Raw genomic sequence first — 24,146 nt, 5'->3', positions numbered from 1 at the left:
TGGGGGCCTTGAAGAATGTGTGGAAGTCGAGAACATTATCTCGGAAAGCAAAAATGGGTATGTTTGAAGGAATAGTGGTTCCAACAATGTTGTATGGTTGCGAGGCGTGGGCTATGGATAGAGTTGTGTGCAGGAGGATGGATGTGCTGGAAATGAGATGTTTGAGGACAGTGTGTGGTGTGAGGTGGTTTGATCGAGTGAGTAACGTAAGGGTAAGAGAGATGTGTGGAAATAAAAAGAGCGTGATTGAGAGAGCAGAAGAGGGTGTTTTGAAGTGGTTTGGGCACATGGAGAGAATGAGTGAGGAAAGATTGACCAAGAGGATATATGTGTCGGAGGTGGAGGGAACGAGGAGAAGAGGGAGACCAAATTGGAGGTGGAAAGATGGAGTGAAAAAGATTTTGTGTGATCGGGGCCTGAACATGCAGGAGGGTGAAAGGAGGGCAAGGAATAGAGTGAATTGGAGCGATGTGGTATACCGGGTTTGACGTGCTGTCAGTGGATTGAATCAAGGCATGTGAAGCGTCTGGGGTAAACCATGGAAAGCTTTGTAGGTATGTATATTTGAGTGTGTGGACGTATGTATATACATGTGTATGGGGTGGGTTGGGCCATTTCTTTCGTCTGTTTCCTTGCGCTATCTCGCAAACGCGGGAGACAGCGACAAAGTATAATAAAAAAAAATAATAATATATATGTATTACTTTTATTAAGCTTTGTCGCTGTCTCCCGCATTAGTTAGGTAGTGCAAGGAAAGAGACGAAAGAATGGCCCAACCCATCCACATACACATGTATATACATACACGTCCACACACACACACATATACATACCTATAAATCTCAATGTATACATATATATACACACACAGACATATACATATATACACATGTACATAATTCATACTGTCTGCTCTTATTCATTTCCGTTGCCACCCCGCCACACATGAAATAACAACCTCCTTCCTCCGATGTGCACGAGGTAGCACCAGGAAAAGACAACAAAGGCCACTTTCGTTCACACTCAGTCTCTAGCTGTCATGTATAATGCACCGAAACCAGAGCTCCCTTTCCACTTCCAGGCCCCACAAAACTTTCCATGGTTTACCCCAGACGCTTCACATGCCCTGATTCAATCCATTGACAGCACGTCGTCCCCGGTATACCACATCGTTCCAATTCACTCTATTCCTTGTACGCCTTTCACCCTCCTGCATGTTCAGGCCCTGATCACTCAAAATCTTTTTCACTCCATATTTCCACCTCCAATCTGGTCTCCCACTTCTCCTCGTTCCCTCCACCTCTGACACATATATCCTCTTTGTCAATCTTTCCTCACTCATTCTCTCCATGTGACCAAACCATTTCAAAACACCCTCTTCTGCTCTCAGCCACACTCTTTTTACCACCACACATCTCTCTTACTCTATCATTACTTACTCAATCAAACCACCTCACACCACATATTGTCCTCAAACATCTCATTTCCAGCACATCCACCCTCCTCCGCACAACTCTATCTATAGCCCACGCCTCTCAACCATATATCATTGTTGGAACCACTATTCCTTCAAATATACCCATTTTTGCTGTCCAAGATAATGTTCTCGACTTCCACACATTCTTCAACGCTCCCAGGACTTTCGCCTCCTCCCCCATCCTATGATTCACTTCCGCTTCCATGGTTCCATCTGCTGCCAAATCCACTCCCAGATATCTAAAACACTTCACTTCCTCCAGTTTTTCTCCATTCAAACTTACCTCCCAACTGACTTGTCCCTCAGCCCTACTGTACCTAATAACCTTGCTCTTATTCACATATACTCTCAGCTTTCTTCTTTCACACACTTCACCAAACTCAGTCACCAGCTTCTGCAGTGTCTCACCTGAATCCGCCACCAGTGCTGTGTCATCAGCAAACAACAACTGATTCATTTCCCAAGCTCTCTCATCCACAACAGACTGCATACTTGCCCCTCTTTCCAAAACTCTCGCATTCACCTCCCTAACAACCCCATCCATAAACAAATTAAACAACCATAGAGACATCACGCACCCTTGCCGCAAACCAACATTCACTGAGAACCAGTCACTTTCCTCTCTTCCTGCAAGTACACATGCCTTACATCCTCATTAAAAACTTTTCACTGCTTCTAACAACTTGCCTCCCACACCATATATTCTTAATACCTTCCACAGAGCATCTCTATCAACTCTTATCATATGCCTTCTCCAGATCCATAAATGCTACATACAAATCCATTTGTTTTTCTAAGTATTTCTCACATACATTCTTCAAAGCAAACATCTGATCCACACATCCTCTACCACTTCTGAAACCACACTGCTCTTCCCCAATCTGATGCTCTGTACATGCCTTCACACTCTCAATCAATGCCCTCCCATATAATTTCCCAGGAATACTCAACAAACTTATACCTCTGTAATTTGAGCACCCACTTTTATCCCCTTTGCCTTTGTACAGTGGCACTATGCAAGCATTCCACCAATCCTCAGGCACCTCAGCATGGGTCATACATACATTAAATAATCTTACCAACCAGTCAACAATACAGTCACCCCCTATTTTGATAAATTCCACTTCATTACCATCCAAACCTGCTTCCTTGATGGCTTTCATCATCCGCAAAGCTTTTCTTAAATCATTCTCCCTCACCCTCTCACTTTGCACACCACCTCGACCAAAACACCCTATAACAGCCACTCTATCATCAAACACATTCAACACACCTTAAAAATACTCACTTTATCTCCTTCTCACATCACCACTCCTTGTTACCACCTTCCCATTAGCCCCCTTCACTGAAATTCCCATTTGTTCCCTTGTCTTATGCTCTTTATTTACCTCCTTCCAAAACATCTTTATATTCTCCCTAAAATTTAATGATACTCTCTCACCCCAACTCTCATTTGCCCTCTTTTTCACTCCTTCCACCTTTCTCTGGACCACCTGCCTCTTTCTTTTATACATCTCCCAGTCATTTGTATTATTTCCCTGCAAAACTTGTCCAAATGCCTCTCTCTTCTCTTTCACTAATAATTTTACTTCTTCATCCAACCACTCACTACCCTTTCTAATCTGCCCATCTCCCACCCTTCTCATGCAACAAGCATCTTTTGCGCAAGCCATCACTGCTTCCCTAAATACATCCCATTCCTCCCCCACTCCCCTTATCTCCTTTGTTCTCGCCTTTTTCCATTCTGTACTCAGTCTCTCCTGGTACTTCCTCACGCAAGTCTCCTTCCCAAGTTCACTTACTCTCACCACTCTCTTCACCCCAGCATCCTCTCTTGTTTTTTGAAAACCTCTACAAATCCCTCTAGTTGCACCTCTCAGCACATTAACATCCAAAAGTCTCTCTTTTGTGTGCCTATTAATTATCACGTAATCCAATAATGCTCTCTGGCCATCTCTCCTACTTACATATGAATACTTATGTATATCTCCCTTTTTGAACCAGGTATTCCCAATCACTAGTCCTTTTTCAGCACATAAATCTACAAGCTCCTCACCATTTCCATTTACAACACTGAACACCCCATGTACTCCAATTATTCCCTCAACTGCTACATTACTCACCTTTGCATTCAGATCACCCATCAGTATAACCTGGTCTCGTGCATGAAAACTACTAACACACTCACTTAGCTGCTCCCAAAACACTTGCCTCTCATGATCTTTCTTCTCATGCCCAGGTGCATATGCACCAGTAAATCACCCATCTCTCTCCGTCGACTTTCAGTTTTACCAATAACAATCTAGAGTTTACTTTCTTACACTCTATCACATACTCCCACCACTCCTGTTTTAAGAGTAGTGCTACTCCTTCCCGTGTTCTCGTCCTCTCACTAACCCCTGACTGTGCTCCCAAGACATTCCCAAACTACTCTTCCCCTTTACCCTTGAGCTTTGTTTCACTCAGAGCCAAAACATCCAGGTTCCTTTCCTCAAACATTCTACCTATGTCTCCTTTTTTCTCATCTTGGTTACATCCACACACATTTTGATACCCCAATCTGATCCTTTGAGGAGGATGAGCACTCCCCATGTGACTCCTTCTTCTGTTTCCCCTTTTAGAAAGTTAAAAGGCTCAGATTAGGGTGTCTAAATGTGTGTGGATGTAACCAAGATGAGAAAAAAGGAGAGATAGGTAGTATGTTTGAGGAAAGGAACCTGGATGTTTTGGCACTTGAGTGAAACGAAGCTCAAGGGTAAAGGGGAAGAGTGGTTTGGGAATGTCTTGGGAGTAAAGTCAGGGGTTAGTGAGAGGACCAGAGCAGGGGAAGGAGTAGCACTACTCCTGAAACAGAAGTGGTTGGAGTATGTGATAGTGTAAGAAAGTAAACTCTAGATTGATATGGGTAAGACTGAAAGTGAATGGAGAGAGATGGGTGATTTTTGGTGCATATGCACCTGGCCATGAGAAGAAACACCACGAGAGGCAAGTGTTTTGGGAGCAGCTGAGTGAGTGTGTTAGTAGTTTTGATGCACGAGACCGGGATATAGTGATGGATGATTTGAATGCAAAGGTGAGTAATGTGGCAGTTGAGGGAATAATTGGTGTGCATGGGGTGTTGATTGTTGTAAATTGAAATGGTGAAGAGCTTGTAGATATATGTGCTGAAAAAGGACTGGTGATTGGGAATACCTGGTTTAAAAAGAGTGTGATGAAGTTCCAGTTTATATGTTACGAACTTGATAATTATCCTGGCGAGGTTGCCAATGTATGTTACAAACTCAATACTCATTCAGTCAAGGTCGCCAGCAACATATATGTGTTACAATTACTATACTGATCCTTGTCTTGCAAGGACGTTAGATTTGTTATGTTTCACAACAGGATAACACTATCATAAAGTTATGGGATTGAATTAAAGACCAGCATTACATTAAATCTACTTATAATGAAAATGAATTGAAGTGTACAAAAATAAGCACATAAATCAGGCATGAATCATTTACATTAACACTGAATATGAGTTTAACATTGAACATGAGTTAATATTTGAACATGAGTTAACATTGAACATGAGTTAACACTGAACATGAGTTAACATTGAACATGAGTAACACTGAACATGAGTTAGCATTGAACATGAGTTAACACTGAACATGAGTTAACATTCCAGATAAGATTTCAAGCCAGGAGATCTCTTTCCTTTATGACAATTTCATTGATAACATTACACTGTGATACCCAATTATAGCGGGCTTACAGCAGTAACGGGCTTACAGCACAGCTGGGGGGACACCACTTACCTCGCTGGGCAAGAGAGAGAGGAATCAAATCTCAGTGGGTGTCATGGGTATTTATTACAAGTAAAGACGAGAGTTCACCCTGCTTTATAGCGCTATCCTTGATTGGCTATGGGACTAACAGCAATTCTGATTTGTTGGAGGGTCCTAAAGTCTGTGTGTAGTCCACACTCCTTGGTCCTCTTGTTTACGTCAGCAGCGATGACATACGGTGGTGAAATACCCCGTAGCTAATTGACACCTTAATCTTCGCCATCTGGCTTCAAAAACAAAATTATTAAGCCTAATGCTTGGTGGGAAGAGAAACTCTGAGTCGGTCTCAGAGGAAGACATCACTCCTCCCCCTGATAAGGAATAGCAACAACACCATACACAAGGATACACACACGTTATATACATGAACATGTGGGCAGATGCACACACAGGTTCATAACAAGAGAATTACATAAGTATACGTATGCAAGTAGGAGATATGACCAGAGAGCATTATTGGATTACGTGTTAATTGATAGGTGTGCGAAAGAGAGACTTTTGGATGTTAATGTGCTCAGAGGTGCAACTGGAGGGATGTCTGATCATTATCTTGTGAAGGGGAAGGTGAAGATTTGTAGAGGTTTTCAGAAAACAAGAGAGAATGTTGGGGTGAAAAGAGTGGTGAGAGTAAGCGAGCTTGGGAAGTAGCCTCGTGTGAGGAAGTACCAGGAGAGACTGAGTACAGAATGGAAAAAGGTGACAACAAAGGACGTAAGGGGAGTGGGGGAGAAATGGGATGTATTTAGAGAAGCAGTGATGGTTTTCACAAAAGATGCTTGTGGCATGAGAAGCATGGGAGGTGTGCAGATTAGACAGGGTATTAAGTGGTGGGATGAAGAACTTAAGATTATTAGTGAAAGAGAAGAGAGAGGCATTTGGACAATTTTTGCAGGGAAATAATGCAAATGAGTGGGAGATGTATAAAAGAAAGAGGTAGGAGGTCAAGACAAAGGTGCAAGAGGTAAAATAGAGGGCAAATGAGAGTTTGGGTGAGAGAGTATCATTAAATTTAATGAGAATAAAAAGTTGTTTTGGAAGGAGGTAAATAAAGTGCGTAAGACAAGGGAACAAATGGGAACTTCAATGAAGGGGGCTAATGGGAAGGTGATAACAAGTACTGGTGATATAAGAAGGAGATGGAGTTAGTATTTTGAAGGTTTGTTGAATGTGTTTGATGATAGGGTGGCAGATATAGGGTATTTTGGTCTAGGTGATGTGCAAAGTGAGAGGGTTAGGGAAAATGATTTGGTAAACAGAGAAAAGGTAGTAAAAGCTTTGCACAAGATGAAAGCCAGCAAGGCAGCGAGTTTGGATGGTATTGCAGTGGAATTTTTTAAAGAAGGGGGTGACTGTATTGTTGACTGGTTGGTAAGGTGATTTGATGCATGTACGACTCAGGGTGAGGTGCCTGAGGATTGGCGAAATGCTTGCATAGTGCCACTGTACAAAGGCAAAGGGGATAAGAGTGAGTGCTCAAATTACAGAGGTATAAGTTTGTTGAGTATTCCTGGTAAATTATATGGGAGGGTATTGATTCAAAGGTTGAAGGCATGTACAGAGCATGAGATTGGGGAAGAGCAGTGTGGTTTCAGAAATGGTAGAGGATGTGTGGATCAGGTGTTTGCTTTGAAGAATGTATGTGAGAAATACTTAGAAAAGCATTTATGGATCTGGAGAAGGCATATGATAGAGTTGATAGAGATGCTCTGTGGAAGGTATTAAGAATATATGGTGTGGGAGGCAAGTTGTTAGAAGCAGTGAACATTTTTTTTATCGAGGATGTAAGGCATGTGTACTTGTAGGAAGAGAGGAAAGTGTTGGTTCTCAGGAATGTAGGTTTGCGGCAGGGGCGTGTGATGTCTCCATGGTTGTTTAATTTGTTTATGGATGGGGTTGTTAGGGAGGTAAATGTAAGAGTTTTGGAAAGAGGGGCAAGTATGAAGTCTGTTGGGGATGAGAGAGCTTGGGAAGTGAGTCAGTTGTTGTTCGCTGATGATACAGCGCTGGTGGCGGATTCATGTGAGAAACTGCAGAAGCTGGTGACGGAGTTTGGTAAAGTGTGTGGAAGAAGAAAGTTAAGAGTAAATGTGAATAAGAGCAAGGTTATTAGGTACAGTAGGGTTGAGGGTCAAGTCAATTGGGAGGTGAGTTTGAATGGAGAAAAACTGGAGGAAGTGAAGTGTTTTAGATATCTGGGAGTGGATCTGGCAGCGGATGGAACCATGGAAGCGGAAGTGGATCATAGGGTGGGGGAGGGGGCGAAAATTTTGGGGAGCCTTGAAAAATGTGTGGAAGTCGAGAACATTATCCCGGAAAGCAAAAATGGGTATGTTTGAAGGAATAGTGGTTCCAACAATGTTGTATGGTTGCGAAGCGTGGGCTATGGATAGAGTTGTTCGCAGGAGGATGGATGTGCTGGAAATGAGATGTTTGAGGACAATGTGTGGTGTGAGGTGGTTTGATCGAGTAAGTAACGTAAGGGTAAGAGAGATGTGTGGAAATAAAAAGAGCGTGGTTGAGAGAGCAGAAGAGGGTGTTTTGAAATGGTTTGGGCACATGGAGAGAATGAGTGAGGAAAGATTGACCAAGAGGATATATGTGTCGGAGGTGGAGGGAACGAGGAGAAGAGGGAGACCAAATTGGAGGTGGAAAGATGGAGTGAAAAGGATTTTGTGTGATCGGGGCTTGAACATGCAGGAGGGTGAAAGGAGGACAAGGAATAGAGTGAATTGGAGCAATGTGGTATACAGGGGTTGACGTGCTGTCAGTGGATTGAATCAAGGCATGTGAAGCGTCCGGGGTAAACCATGGAAAGCTGTGTAGGTATGTATATTTGCATGTGTGGACGTGTGTATGTACATGTGTATGGGGGGGTTGGGCCATTTCTTTCGTCTGTTTCCTTGCGCTACCTCGCAAACGCGGGAGACAGCGACGAGGTATAAAAATATATATATATATATATATATATATATATATATATATATATATATATATTTTTTTTTTTTTTTTCTTGCTTTGTTGCTGTCTCCCGCGTTTGCGAGGTAGCGCAAGGAAACAGATGAAAGAAATGGCCCAACCCACCCCCATACGCATGTATATACATACACGTCCACACATGCAAATATACATACCTACACAGCTTTCCATGGTTTACCCCAGACGCTTCACATGCCCTGATTCAATCCACTGACAGCACGTCAACCCCGGTATACCACATTGCTCCAACTCACTCTATTCCTTGCCCTCCTTTCACCCTCCTGCATGTTCAGGCCCCGATCACACAAAATCTTTTTCACTCCATCTTTGCACCTCCAATTTGGTCTCCCACTTCTCCTCGTTCCCTCCACCTCCGACACATATATCCTCTTGGTCAATCTTTCCTCACTCATTCTCTCCATGTGCCCAAACCATTTTAAAACACCCTCTTCTGCTCTCTCAACCACGCTCTTTTTATTTCCACACATCTCTCTTACCCTTATGTTACTTACTCGATCAAACCACCTCACACCACACATTGTCCTCAGACATCTCATTTCCAGCACATCCATCCTCCTGCGCAAAACTCTATCCATAGCCCACGCCTCGCAACCTTACAACATTGTTGGAACCACTATTCCTTCAAACATACCCATTTTTGCTTTCCGAGATAATGTTCTCGACTTCCACACATTCTTCAAGGCTCCCAGGATTTTTGCCCCCTCCCCCACCCAATGATCCACTTCCGCTTCCATGGTTCCATCCGCTGCCAGATCCACTCCCAGATATCTAAAACACTTTACTTCCTCCAGTTTTGCTCCATTCAAACTTACCTCCCAATTGACTTGACCCTCAACCCTACTGTACCTAATAACCTTGCTCTTATTCACATTTACTCTTAACTTTCTTCTTTCACACACTTTACCAAACTCAGTCACCAGCTTCCGCAGTTTTTCACATGAATCAGCCACCAGCGCTGTATCATCAGCGAACAACAACTGACTCACTTCCCAAGCTCTCTCATCCCCAACAGACTTCATACTTGCCCCTCTTTCCAAAACTCTTGCATTCACCTCCCTAACAACCCCATCCATAAACAAATTAAACAACCATGGAGACATCACACACCCCTGCCGCAAACCTACATTCACTGAGAACCAATCACTTTCCTCTCTCCCTACACGTACACATGCCTTACATCCTCGATAAAAACTTTTCACTGCTTCTAACAACTTGCCTCCCACACCATATATTCTTAATACCTTCCACAGAGCATCTCTATCAACTCTATCATATGCCTTCTCCAGATCCATAAATGCTACATACAAATCCATTTGCTTTTCTTAGTATTTCTCACATACATTCTTCAAAGCAAACACCTGATCCACACATCCTCTACCACTTCTGAAACCACACTGCTCTTCCCCAATCTGATGCTCTGTACATGCCTTCACCCTCTCAATCAATACCCTCCCATATAATTTACCAGGAATACTCAACAAACTTATACCTCTGTAATTTGAGCACTCACTCTTATCCCCTTTGCCTTTGTACAATGGCACTATGCACGCATTCCGCCAATCCTCAGGCACCTCACCATGAGTCATACATACATTAAATAACCTTACCAACCAGTCAACAATACAGTCACCCCCTTTTTTAATAAATTCCACTGCAATACCATCCAAACCTGCTGCCTTGCCGGCTTTCATCTTCCGCAAAGCTTTTACTACCTCTTCTCTGTTTACCAAATCATTTTCCCTAACCCTCTCACTTTGCACACCACCTCGACCAAAACACCCTATATATGCCACTCTATCATCAAACACATTCAAGAAACCTTCAAAATACTCACTCCGTCTCCTTCTCACATCACCACTATATATATATATATATATATATATATATATATATATATATATATATATATATATATGGATAGAGTTGTGCGCAGGAGGATGGATGTGCTGGAAATGAGATGTTTGAGGACAATGTGTGATGTGAGGTGGTTTGATCGAGTGAGTAACGTAAGGGTAAGAGAGATGTGTGGAAATAAAAAGAGCGTGGTTGAGAGAGCAGAAGAGGGTGTTTTGAAGTGGTTTGGGCACATGGAGAGGATGAGTGAGGAAAGATTGACCAAGAGGATATATGTGTCGGAGGTGGAGGGAACAAGGATTGGAGGTGGAAAGATGGAGTGAAAAAGATTTTGTGTGATCGGGGCCTGAACATGCAGGAGGGTGAAAGGAGGTCAAGGAATAGAGTGAATTGGAGCGATGTGGTATACCGGGGTTGACGTGCTGTCAGTGGATTGAATCAAGGCATGTGAAGCGTCTGGGGCAAGCCATGGAAAGCTGTGTAGGTATGTATATTTGCGTGTGTGGACGTATGTATATACATGTGTATGGGGGGGGGTTGGGCCATTTCTTTCGTCTGTTTCCTTGTGCTACCTCGCAAAAGCGGTAGACAGCGACAAATTAAAAAAAAAAAAAAAAAAAAATATATATATCTATATATATATATATATATATATATATATATTTATATTTATATTTATATTTATGAGTCATACATACATTAAATAACCTTACCAACCAGTCAACAATACAGTCACCCCCTTTTTTAATAAATTCCATTGCAATACCATCCATACCATATTTTTTTTTTTTTTTTTTTTTTATACTTTGTCGCTGTCTCCCGCGTTTGCGAGGTAGCGCAAGGAAACAGACGAAAGAAATGGCCCAACCCCCCCCCCCCATACATATATATACATATATTTTTTTTTTTTTTTTTTTTTTTTTTTTTTTTTTTTTATACTTTGTCGCTGTCTCCCGCGTTTGCGAGGTAGCGCAAGGAAACAGACGAAAGAAATGGCCCAACCCCCCCCCATACACATGTACATACACACGTCCACACACGCAAATATACATACCTACACAGCTTTCCATGGTTTACCCCAGACGCTTCACATGCCTTGATTCAATCCACTGACAGCACGTCAAACCCTGTATACCACATCGCTCCAATTCACTCTATTCCTTGCCCTCCTTTCACCCTCCTGCATGTTCAGGCCCCGATCACACAAAATCTTTTTCACTCCATCTTTCCACCTCCAATTTGGTCTCCCTCTTCTCCTCGTTCCCTCCACCTCCGACACATATATCCTCTTGGTCAATCTTTCCTCACTCATTCTCTCCATGTGCCCAAACCATTTCAAAACACCCTCTTCTGCTCTCTCAACCACGCTCTTTTTATTTCCACACATCTCTCTTACCCTTACGTTACTTACTCGATCAAACCACCTCACACCACACATTGTCCTCAAACATCTCATTTCCAGCACATCCATCCTCCTGCGCACAACTCTATCCATAGCCCACGCCTCGCAACCATACAACATTGTTGGAACCACTATTCCTTCAAACATACCCATTTTTGCTTTCCGAGATAATGTTCTCGACTTCCACACATTTTTCAATTGGGAAGTGAGTCAGTTGTTGTTCGCTGATGATACAGCGCTGGTGGCTGATTCATGTGAGAAACTGCAGAAGCTGGTGACTGAGTTTGGTAAAGTGTGTGGAAGAAGAAAGTTAAGAGTAAATGTGAATAAGAGCAAGGTTATTAGGTACAGTAGGGTTGAGGGTCAAGTCAATTGGGAGGTGAGTTTGAATGGAGAAAAACTGGAGGAAGTGAAGTGTTTTAGATATCTGGGAGTGGATCTGTCAGCGGATGGAACCATGGAAGCGGAAGTGGATCATAGGGTGGGGGAGGGGGCGAAAATTTTGGGAGCCTTGAAAAATATACATATATATACATATATATATATATATATATATATATATATATATATATATATATATATATATATATATATATAAATATATATATATATAAACATATATATATATATATATATATATATATATATATATATATATATCTTGTCTTTCAAACTAATCGCCATTTCCCGCATCAACGAGGTAGCGTTAAGAACAGAGGACTGGGCCTTTGAGGGAATACCCTCACCTGGCCCAATTCTCTGTTCCTTCTTTTGGAAAATTAAAAAAAAAACGAGAGGGGAGGATTTCCAGCCCCCCGCTCCCTCCCCTTTTAGTCGCCTTCTACGACACGCAGGGAATACGTGGGAAGTATTCTTTCTCCCCTACCCCCTATATATATATATATATATATATACCGGGGTAAAGGGGAAGAGTGGTTTGGGAATGTCTTGGGAGTAAAGTCAGGTGTAAGTGAGAGGACAAGAGCAAGGGAAGGAGTAGCAGTACTCCTGAAACAGGAGTTGTGGGAGTATGTGATACAATGTAAGAAAGTAAATTCTCGATTGATATGGGTAAAACTGAAAGTTGTTGGAGAGAGATGGGTGATTATTGGTGCATATGTACCTGGGCATGAGAAGGAAGATCATGAGAGGCAAGTGTTTTGTGAGCAGCTGAATGAGTGTGTTAGTGGTTTTGATGCACAAGACCGGGTTATCGTGATGTTTGATTTGAATGCAAAGGTGAGTAATGTGGCAGTTGAGGGAATAATTGGTATACATGGGGTGTTCAGTGTTGTAAATGGAAATGGTGAAAAGCTTGTATATTTATGTGCTGAAAAAGGACTGGTGATTGGGAATACCTGTTTTAAAAAGCGAGATATACATAAGTATACGTATGTAAGTAGGAGAGATGGTCAGAGAGCGTTATTGGATTACGTGTTAATTGACAGGCGCGCGTAAGAGAGACTTTTGGATGTTAATGTGCTGAGAGGTGCAACTGGAGGGATGTCTGATCATTATCTTGTGGAGGCTAAGGTGAAGATTTGTATGGGTTTTCAGAAAAGAAGAGTGAATGTTTGGGTGAAGAGGGTGGTGAGAGTATGTGAGCTTGGGAAGGAGACTTGTGTGAGGAAGTACCAGGAGAGACTGAGTACAGAATGGAAAAAGGTGAGAACAATGGAAGTAAGGGGAGTGGGGGAGGTATGGGATATATTTAGGGAATCAGTGATGGAGTGCGCAAAAGATACTTGTCGCATGAGGAGCGTGGGAGGTGGGTTGATTAGAAAGGGTAGTGAGTGGTGGCATGAAGAAGTAAGATTATATGTGAAAGAGAAGAGAGAGGCATTTGAATGATTTTTGCAGGGAAAAAATACAAATGAGTGGGAGATGTATAAAAGAAAGAGGCAGGAGGTTAAGAGGTTAAGGAGATGAAGTGAGTATTTTGAAGGTTTGTTGAATGTGTTTGATGATAGAGTGGCAGATATAGGGTGTTTTGGTCGAGGTGGTGTGCAAAGTGAGAGGGTTAGGGAAAATGATTTGGTAAACAGAGAAGAGGTAGTAAAAGCTTTGCGGAAGATGAAAGCAGGCAAGACAGCAGGTTTGGATGGTATTGCAGTGGAATTTATTAAAAAAGGGGGTGACTGTATTGTTGACTGGTTGGTAAGGTTATTTAATGTTTGTATGATCCATGGTGAGGTGCCTGAGGATTGGCGGAATGCTTGCATAGTGCCATTGTACAAAGGCAAAGGGGATACGAGTGAGTGCTCAAATTACAGAGATATAAGTTTGTTGAGTATTCCTGGTAAATTATATGGGAGGGTATTGATTGAGAGGGTGAAGGCATGTACAGAGCATCAGATTGGGGAAGAGCAGTGTGGTTTCAGAAGTGGTAGAGGATGTGTGGATCAGGTGTTTGCTTTGAAGAATGTATGTGAGAAATACTTAGAGAAGCAAATAGATTTGTGTGTAGCATTTATGGATCTGGAGAAGGCATATGATAGAGTTGATAGAGGTGCTCTGTGGAGGGTACTAAGAATATATGGTGTGGGAGGCAAGTTGTTAGAAGCAGTGAAAAGTTTTTATCAAGGATGTAAGGCATGTGTACGTGTGGGAAGAGAGGAAAGTGATTGGTTCTCAGTGAATGTAGGTTTGTGGCAGGGGTGTGTTATGTCTCCATGGTTGTTTAATTTGTTTATGGATGGGGTTGTTAGGGAGGTGAATGCAAGAGTTTCGGAAAGAGGGGCAAGTATGCAGTTTGTTGTGGATGAGAGGGCTTGGGAAGTGAGTCAGTTGTTGTTTGCAGATGATACAGCGCTGGTGGCTGATTCATGTGAGAAACTGCAGAAGCTGGTGACTGAGTTTGGTAAAGTGTGTGAAAGAAGAAAGTTAAGAGTGAATGTGAATAAGAGCAAGGTTATTAGGTACAGTAGGGTTGAGGGTCAAGTCAATTGGGAGGTTAGTTTGAATGGAGAAAAACTGGAGGAAGTAAAGTGTTTTAGTATCTGGGAGTGGATCTGGCAGCGGATGGAACCATGGAAGCAGAAGTGAATCATAGGGTGGGGGAGGGGGCAAAAATCCTGGGAGCCTTGAAGAATGTTTGGAAGTCGAGAACATTATCTCGGAAAGGAAAAATGGGTATGTTTGAAGGAATAGTGGTTCCAACAATATTGTATGGTTGCAAGGCGTGGGCTATGGATAGAGTTGTGCGCAGGAGGATGGATGTGCTGGAAATGAGATGTTTGAGGACAATGTGTGGTGTGAGGTGGTTTGATCGAGTAAGGAATGTAAGGGTAAGAGAGATGTGTGGAAATAAAAAGAGCGTGGTTGAGAGAGCAGAAGAGGGTGTTTTGAAATGGTTTGGTCACAAGGAGAGAATGAGTGAGGAAAGATTGACCAAGAGGATATATGTGTTAGAGGTGGAGGGAACGAGGAGAAGTGAGAGACCAAATTGGAGGTGGAAAGATGGAGTGAAAAAGATTTTGTGTGATCGGGGCCTGAACATGCAGGAGGGTGAAAGTCGTGCAAGGAATAGAGTGAATTTTATCGATGTGGTATACTGGGGTCGACGTGCTGTCAGTGGATTAAATTGGCATGTGGAGCGTTTGGGGTAAACCATGGAAAGTTCTGTGGGGCCTGGATGTGGAAAGGGAGCTGTGGTTTCTGGCATTATTACATGACAACTAGAGACTGAGTATGAACGAATTGGGCCTTTGTTGTCTCTTCCTAGTGCAACCTCGCACACATGAGGGGGATGTTATTGCATGTGTGGCGGGATGGCGATGGGAATAAATAAAGGCAGACTATGAATTATGTACATGTATATATGTGTATATGTCTGTGAGATGTATAGGTATGTATATTTGCGTGGGTGGACGTGTATGTATATACATGGATGGGGTGGGTTGGGCCATTTTCTTTCGTCTGTTTCCTTGCGCTACCTCGCAAACGCGGGAGACAGCGACAAAGCAAAATGAATAAGTAAATGAATATATGTATATGTCTGTGTGTGCATATATATGTATAGGTTGAGATGTATAGGTATGTATATGTGCCTTTGTGGACACGTATGTATATAGATATGTATGTTGGTGGTTTGGGCCATTCTTTCGTCTGTTTCCTTGCGTTACCTTGCTAACGTGGGAGACAGCGACAAAGTTTGATAATAATGATAATAATAACGTTGAAATATATAGGTATATATGTGCGTGTGTGGGCGTGTATGTTTATACATGTTTATGTGGGTGGGTTGGGCCATTCTTTCGTTTGTTTCCTTGTGCTACCTCACTAACACGGGAGACAGTGACAAAGTATAATAAATAAATCTAAATAAATCTTTGCTCATATAGCTGTTTCTAGTGTGTGAAACTGGATATACAGAATTCCTTCTAAAGAATTTGACTATGAATAGAAATGTATCCTAAGATGCAGCAGCAGTGCTACAGACATTTACATATATCCCTTAAAACGTGCTAACAGTCATGTGACAAAAGCATTTTACTTGTCTGTAATCATAATTACTGAACTATGAAATTAATGAATGGATGTAGGGGTCCTAGTTACTTATTGAGAGTGGACATCAGAGCACCTAGAAAAGATGATATGAATGTTAGTAGTCGTGAAGGAAAAGGAAAGGGGAAATAGGAATGAAAGAGCTGATATCTGTATTATGAAAGTGAATCTTGAGTGTATGAAATGAGTTTGGGCTAAATTAGTAAACCTTTACCATCATTGTGTGACAGAGGGTAATGTTATTCTAAACATCCATTATATACTCCATCCACAGAGTGTAGATAGTATTGTGATAAATGAATATATTTTACAGAATTGGACCATACAAAAGAAGATCCAGAGCTCTATGCCCCAGTAAATATTGGGCTTCCACAGAGGAAACCATCACGTCGGGACCTGTTAACACAGCGTCTCCAACTTGCGAAAGCATTACAAGGAAGTGCATTGCTAGACAGACAATCTAGAGAGAGAGACTGTAAGTACATGTAGATCATAACAATATATTGGGCTGAAATATGTGTTATTTTTCTCTATCAGGTAGATGGCAGATATGATTTTTAACATAGACGAAAATTTATGGAGCTTCCTTATCCATTAGATGGCAAAGGCAGTTTCCCTACTGCACAGGTACTGGGTTGTTTTATTTATGAAAACTTCCAAATTGTCCTCAGTCAAGCATTTAATCTCAGTACCATGAATAATGTAAAACAGTTTTTTGCTTCACGGATGGAGGCTTAGTAGTGATCTCATACATTCTTTATTAGCATTTTAGCATTTTCTCTCTCCAACTGACTTAAGCATAACTTCTTCTTCTTCTTCTTCTTCTTCTTCTTCTTCTTCTTCTTCTTCTTCTTCTTCTTCTTCTTCTTCTTTTTCTTCTTTGTCTTCTTCTTTTCTTCTTTTTCTTTTTCTTCTTGACTTCCTTCTTCTTCTTCTTCTTCTTCGTCTTCTTCTTCTTCTTCTTCTTCTTCTTCTTCTTCTTCTTCTTCTTCATCATCTCCTTTTCTTCTTTTTCTTTTTCTTCTTGACTTTTTCTTCTTCATCTTTTTTCTTCTTATTTCTTCTTCTTCTTCTTCTTCTTCTTCTTCTTCTTCTTCTTCTTCTTCTTCTTCTTTTTCTTCTTCTCCACTAAAAATAACTGCTGGTAGTGAATAGACATGAAATATTTACCTGCCTTAAAAAGTTATACCCTTATTAGAGAACACAGCCTTTATACCCAAAAGTATTAGAATAAGAGCAAACTTTGTGAACCTTTGATACTTAAAGTTGATGTGAATAATGATAAAGTGGTGTAGGATAGGCTGCAGAGTACAACTAACCATATAATGCATAAAATGCAATATGGGGATGCATGCTTGTCTTGGGGTGAGCAGATGTGATACAGAATGTCTAGACAAAGACTATTCACAGATGAACGAACTGTTGATGAAGAAAGTGAAATAATATGATATGAAAAAGATGATTTTGAGGAACTGTAGGACTCTCAAATTCCTTGTCTTCAAGGCAACTGTAGGAGATTTATATTAGAAAAGTAGCTGGAGAATGATACATGAGGAATTGAGAAATATAGAATTAGAAGGTAAGGAAGTAGGTCTGAGAATGAGGAAATATGTAAAACTGATGCACCAGTAAAGGAATGAAGTCATCCATGCGTATGCAGATATTTTGACCAATTTGGAAAATGCAAACGTCACTGCTTGCACTCACTTAGAATAACAGAGTTAGACATGAATTCCAAAAGTGAGAGAGCCTGTAGGCAGTGGGAAACACCAACAACAGATGCAAAAATTTGGACAAATGCAAGGGACTATACTTGATATATCATACAAACTTGGGATCGATGAAATACACAAATACACAAAGGCAGAGCTGAAGAAAATGAGCACAGCCAGTTTTGGAATCAGAAAAATGGAAGATACAAAAGAAATAGTAGGATGAGTAATACAGAACATAGAACAGTTGATAGATCAGGCCAAGAGCAGAATGGGAAAAGAATTTATAGCATAAATACGAAGTTTGTTATCAGAAATGCAAATGGAACTGCTTAAGGAAATACCAAAGGAAAAACTAGATGAATATCAGATACATAGGCATAATATATAAAAGTCAATAAAAGACAATACTAAATTTTGGCTAAAATACAACACTAAACCTTGACTAAAAGACAAAATTAAACCTTGGCTGAGAGATAATATTAAACTTTAGCAAAACGACACAGTACTAAACCTTGGGTAAATGACATTAAACATTTTGTAAATGACAACACTAAACTTTGGCTAAAAGACAGTGCCATACCTTTTATAAATTGAAAACACTAAACATTGGCTGAGATACAGTACTAATATTTTTTTATTTATTTATTTTGCTTTGTTGCTGTCTCCCGCGTTAGCGAGGTAGCGCTAGGAAAAGACAACAAAGGCCCCATTTGTTCACACTCAGTCTCTAGCTGTCATGTAATAATGCACCGAAACCACAGCTCCCTTTCCACATCCAGGCCCCACAGAACTTTCCATGGTTTACCCCAGACGCTTCACATGCCCTGGTTCAATCCATTGACAGCACGTCAACCTCGGTATACCACATCATTCCAATTCACTCTATTCCTTGCATGCCTTTCACCCTCCTGCATGTTCAGGCCCCGATCACTCAAAATCTTTTTCACTCCATCTTACCACCTCCAATTTGGTCTCCCACTTCTCGTTCCCTCCACCTCTGACACATATATCCTCTTGGTCAATCTTTCCTCACTCATTCTCTCCATGTGACCAAACCACTTCAAAACACCCTCTTCTGCTCTCTCAACCACACTCTTTTTATTTCCACACATCTCTCTCACCCTTACATTACTTACTCGATCAAACCACCTCACACCACAGATTGTCCTCAAACATCTCATTTCCAGCACATCCACCCTCCTGCGCACAACTCTATCCATATCCCACGCCTCACAACCATACAACATTGTTGGAACCACTATTCCTTCAAACATACCCATTTTTGCTTTCCGAGATAATGTTCTCGACTTCCAAACATTCTTTAAGGCTCCAAGAATTTTCGCCCCCTCCCCCACCCCATGATTCACTTCCGCTTCCATGGTTCCATCCGCTGCCAGATCCACTCCCAGATATCTAAAACCCTTTACTTCCTCCACTTTTTCTCCATTCAAACTTACCTCCCAGTTGACTTGACCCTCAACCTACTGTACCTAATAACCTTGGTCTTATTCACATTTACTCTTAACTTTCTTCTTTCACACACTTTACCAAACTCAGTCACCAGCTTCTGCAGTTTCTCACATGAATCAGCCACCAGCGCTGTATCATCAGCGAACAACAACTGACTCACTTCCCAAGCTCTCTCATCCACAACAGACTGCATGCTTGCCCCTCTTTCCAAAACTCTTGCATTCACCTCCCTAACAACCCCATCCATAAACAAATTAAACAACCATGGAGGCATCACACACCCCTGCCGCAAACCTACATTCCCTGAGAACCAATCACTTTCCTCTCTTCCTACACGTACACATGCCTTACATCCTTGATAAAAACTTTTCACTGTTTCTAACAACTAGCCTCCCACACCATATATTCTTAATACCTTCCACAGAGCATCTCTATCAACTCTATCATATGCCTTCTCCAGATCCATAAATGCTACATACAAATCCATTTGCTTTTCTAAGTATTTCTCACATACATTCTTCAAAGCAAACACCTGATCCACACATCCTCTACCACTTCTGAAACCACACTGCTCTTCCCCAATCTGATGCGCTGTACATGCCTTCACCCTCTCAATCAATACCCTCCCATATAATTTACCAGGAATACTCAACAAACTTATACCTCTGTAATTTGAGCACTCTTATCCCCTTTGCCTTTGTACAATGGCACTATGCAAGCATTCCGCCAATCCTCAGGCACCTCATTATGAATCATACATACATTGAATAACCTTACCAACCAGTCAACAATACAGTCATCCCCTTTTTTAATAAATTCCACTGCAATACCATCCAAACCCGCTGCCTCGCCAGCTTTCATCTTCCTCAAAGCTTTTACTACCTCTTCTCTGTTTACCAAATCATTTTCCCTAACCCTCTCACTTTGCACACCACCTCGACCAAAACACCCTATATCTGCCACTCTATCATCAAACACATTCAAGAAACCTTCACAATACTCACTCCATCTCCTCACATCACCACTACTTGTTATCATGTCCCCATTAGCCCCCTTCACTGAAGTTCCCATTTGCTCCCTTGTCTTACGCACTTTATTTACCTCCTTCCAAAACATCTTTTTATTCTCCCAAAAATTTAATGATACACTCTCACCCCAACTCTCATTTGCCCTCTTTTTCACCTCTTGCACCTTTCTCTTAACCTCCTGCCTCTTTCTTTTATACATCTCCCACTCATTTGTATTTTTTCCCTGCAAAAATCATTCAAATGCCTCTCTCTTCTCTTTCACTAATAATCTTACCTCTTCATCCCACCACTCACACCCTTTCTAATCAACCCACCTCCCACGCTTCTCATGCCACAAGCATCTTTTGCGCAAGCCATCACTGCTTCCCTAAATACATCCCATTCCTCCCCCACTCCCCTTACTTCCTTTGTTCTCACCTTTTTCCATTCTGTACTCAGTCTCTCCTGGTACTTCCTCACACAAGTCTCCTTCCCAAGCTCACTTACTCTCACCACTCTCTTCACCCCAACATTCTCTCTTCTTTTCTGAAAACCCCTATAAGTCTTCACCTTATCCTCCACAAGATAATGATCAGACATCCCTCCAGTTGCACCTCTCAGCACATTAACATCCAAAAGTCTCTCTTTCACGTGCCTATCAATTAACACGTAATCCATTAACGCTTTCTGGCCATCTCTCCTACTTACATATGTATACTTATGTATATCTCGCTTTTTAAACCAGGTATTTCCAATCACCAGTCCTTTTTCAGCACATAAATTTACAAGCTCTTCACCATTTCCATTTACAACACTGAACACCCCATGTGTACCAATTATTCCCTCAACTGCCACATTACTCACCTTTGCATTCGAATCACCCATCACTATAACCCGGTCTTGTGCATGAAAACCACTAACACACTCATTCAGCTGCACCCAAAACACTTGCCTCTCATGATCTTCCTTCTCATGCCCAGGTGCATATGCACCAATAATCACCCATCTCTCTCTATCAACTTTCAGTTTTACCCATATTAATTGAGAATTTACTTTCTTACATTCTATCACATACTCCCACAACTCCTGTTTCAGGAGTAGTGCTATTCCTTCCCTTGCTCCTGTCCTCTCACTAACCCCTGACTTTACTCCCAAGACATTCCCAAACCACTCTTCCCCTTTACCCTTGAGCTTCGTTTCACTCAGAGCCAAAACATCCAGGTTTCTTTCCTCAAACATACTACCTATCTCTCCTTTTTTCTCATCTTGTTTACATCCACACACATTTAGACACCCCAATCTAAGCCTTCAAGGAGGATGAGCACTCCCCGCATGACTCTTTCTTCTGTTTCTCCTTTTAGAAAGTTAAAATACAAGGATGGGAGGGTTTCTGGCCCCCTCCCCCGTCCCCTTTAGTCGCCTTCTATGACACGTGAGGAATGCGTGGGAAGTATTCTTTCTCCCCATCCCCAGGGGATAAATATGAAAGCTTAGGTAAAACAGAGCACAAACCTTGGCTGAAAAGCAACACAAAACCTTTACTAAAAGACAACACTAAACCTTGGGTAAAAGACAACACTAAAATTTCAGCCAAAGATAACACTATACCTTGGACAAAAGTCAACAATGAACATTTTGTAAAAGAGAACACTAAACCTTGGCTAAAAGATAACATTAAACATATTGGAAAAGATAGCATTAAACCTTTGCTAAAAGATAACATTAAACATAATGGAAAAGATTAAGCTTTGGCTAAAAGGCAAGACAGAACATTTTGTACAATACAGTGTGGAACCTTGGCTAAAAGACAGCACTATAGCTTGGATAAAAGACAACACTACAGTATAGGTAAAACACAAGATTAAACCTTGCCTGAAACACATTACTAAATCTTGCCTCAAAGATAACAGCAGACCTTGGCTAAAGGACAAAACTTAAACCTTGGGTGAATGACAACACTGAACCTTGGGTAAATGAAAACAGTAAAACTTAGCAAAAAAGAAAAAAGAAAAAAAATGGTCGAAAGACAATAGTAAAATTTTTAAAAGACCACTAAAATTTGGCTAAAAGACTACACTAACACTTGGCTTAAGGACAACACTAATTCTGGGATAACAGAGAACAGTAAAGCTTTAGTAAAAGACTATACTAGGCCTTGGCTAAAAGACAACATTAAAGCTAAGGTAAAAGACAACAGTAATCCTTGGGTAAAATACAACGCTAAACTTTGGCTGAAAGACAGCACTAAATCATGGCTAAAAGACAATACTAAAACTCAGGTAAAGAAAACATTAAACCTTAGGTAAAAGTCAACATTAAACATTTTATAAAAGACAACACAGTACCTTGAATAAAAGATAGCACTAAACCTATTGGTTAACAATATTAAACCTTGGTTAAAAGACAACATGAAACCTTTTGTAAAAGACAGCACTATCTATATCTGGGCTAAAAGACAACAGTAAATCTAGGCTAAAAGACAACAGTAAAGCTTTTTAAAGGACAATGCTAAAATGTTGGTAAAAGACAACTCTAAACCTTGGCTGAATGACAACACTAAAAAGTAGGTAAAAGACAGCACTAAACTTTGGTTAAAACACAACATTAAACTTTAGCTAAAAGGCAAGACTAATACTTGGGTAAAAGACAACACTAAAAGGTAGGTAAAAGACAGCACTAAACCTTGGTTAGAGCACAACATTAAACTTTAGCTAAAAGGCAAGACTAATACTTGGGTAAAAGACAACACTAAAAGGTAGGTAAAAGACAGCACTAAACCTTGGTTAAAACACAACATTAAACTTTAGCTAAAAGACAAGACTAATACTTGGGTAAAAGACGACACTAAAGTTTTTGGCAACTCTAAACTTCGGCTAAAAGACAATGCTAAAACTTGGATAAAATACAACAGTAAACCTTGGTTGAAAGACAACACTAAACCTTGGCTAAAAGACAACACTAAAACTTGGGTAAAAGACAATGCTAAATCGTTGCTGAAAGACAGTACTAAAACTTAAGTAAAAGACAATGCTAAACCTTGGCTACAAGACAACATAGTCTAAAACTTGGGTGAAAGACAACACTAAACCTTGAATAAATGACAGCACTAAACATTGGCTAAAAGACAACACTGAAACTTTGGTAAAAGACAACTCTAAATGGTGGCTGAAAGACAATACTAAAACTTAAGGAAAACACAACTCCAAACCTTGGGCTAAAAGATAACATAATCTAAAACTTGGGTAAAAGACAACACTAAACCCTGAATAAATGACAACACTAAACATTAGCTAAAAGACAACACTAAAGCTTGAGCAAAAGACAGCACTAAACCTTGAGTAAAAGTCAACAATAAACATTTCATAAAAGAGAACACTAAGCCTTGGCTAAAAGACAACACAAAACATATTAGAAAAAGCAGCAATAACCCTTGGCTAAAAGGCAAGACAAAACCTTTTGTAAAAGACAACGTGGAACCTTGACTAAAAGACAGCACTATAGCTTGGATAAAGACAACACTACAATATAGGTAAAACACAATGCTAAACCTTGCCGAAAAGTCAACTCTAAACCTTGCCTAAAAGACAACAGCAAAACTTAACTAAAGGACAGACTTAACCTTGGGTGAATCACAACACTAAACCTTGGGTAAATGAAAACGCTAAACCTTAGCAAAAGGAAAACGCTTAACATTGGATGAAAGACAAGAGTAAACATTTTGTACAAGACAACACTAAATGTTGGCTAAAAGACTAGACTAAAACTTGGCTAAAGGACAACACTAAACCTTGGGTAAAAGACAACACTGAAGCCTTTGAGACTGTGCTAAACCTTGTCTAAAAGACAACACTAAACCTTAGGTAAAAGACAACACTTAAATCTTAG

At 40.8% G+C, this 24,146-nt stretch overlaps 1 protein-coding gene across 2 annotated transcripts in view; it reads left to right on the top strand.

Moving 5' to 3' along the window:
* The window catches only part of mRpL38 (mitochondrial ribosomal protein L38), a 311,926-nt gene that overhangs the window by 31,165 nt on the left and 256,615 nt on the right, over nt 1-24,146 (top strand). For both annotated transcript variants that reach the window (XR_011714637.1, XM_071677979.1), the window contains exon 2: nt 16,383-16,544. Coding sequence is in view for 1 of the 2 variants with exons in the window: in XM_071677979.1 (XP_071534080.1) it covers nt 16,383-16,544 (162 nt within the window). In the remaining variant the exon portion in view is untranslated. The remainder of the gene's footprint in view (nt 1-16,382; nt 16,545-24,146) is intronic.

The sequence above is a fragment of the Panulirus ornatus genome, chromosome 26 (assembly GCF_036320965.1).
Source record: "Panulirus ornatus isolate Po-2019 chromosome 26, ASM3632096v1, whole genome shotgun sequence".
Classification (NCBI taxonomy): domain Eukaryota; kingdom Metazoa; phylum Arthropoda; class Malacostraca; order Decapoda; family Palinuridae; genus Panulirus; species Panulirus ornatus.
Note: the sequence above shows the minus strand (reverse complement) of the source record. Positions and strands in the feature narration are given on the sequence as shown.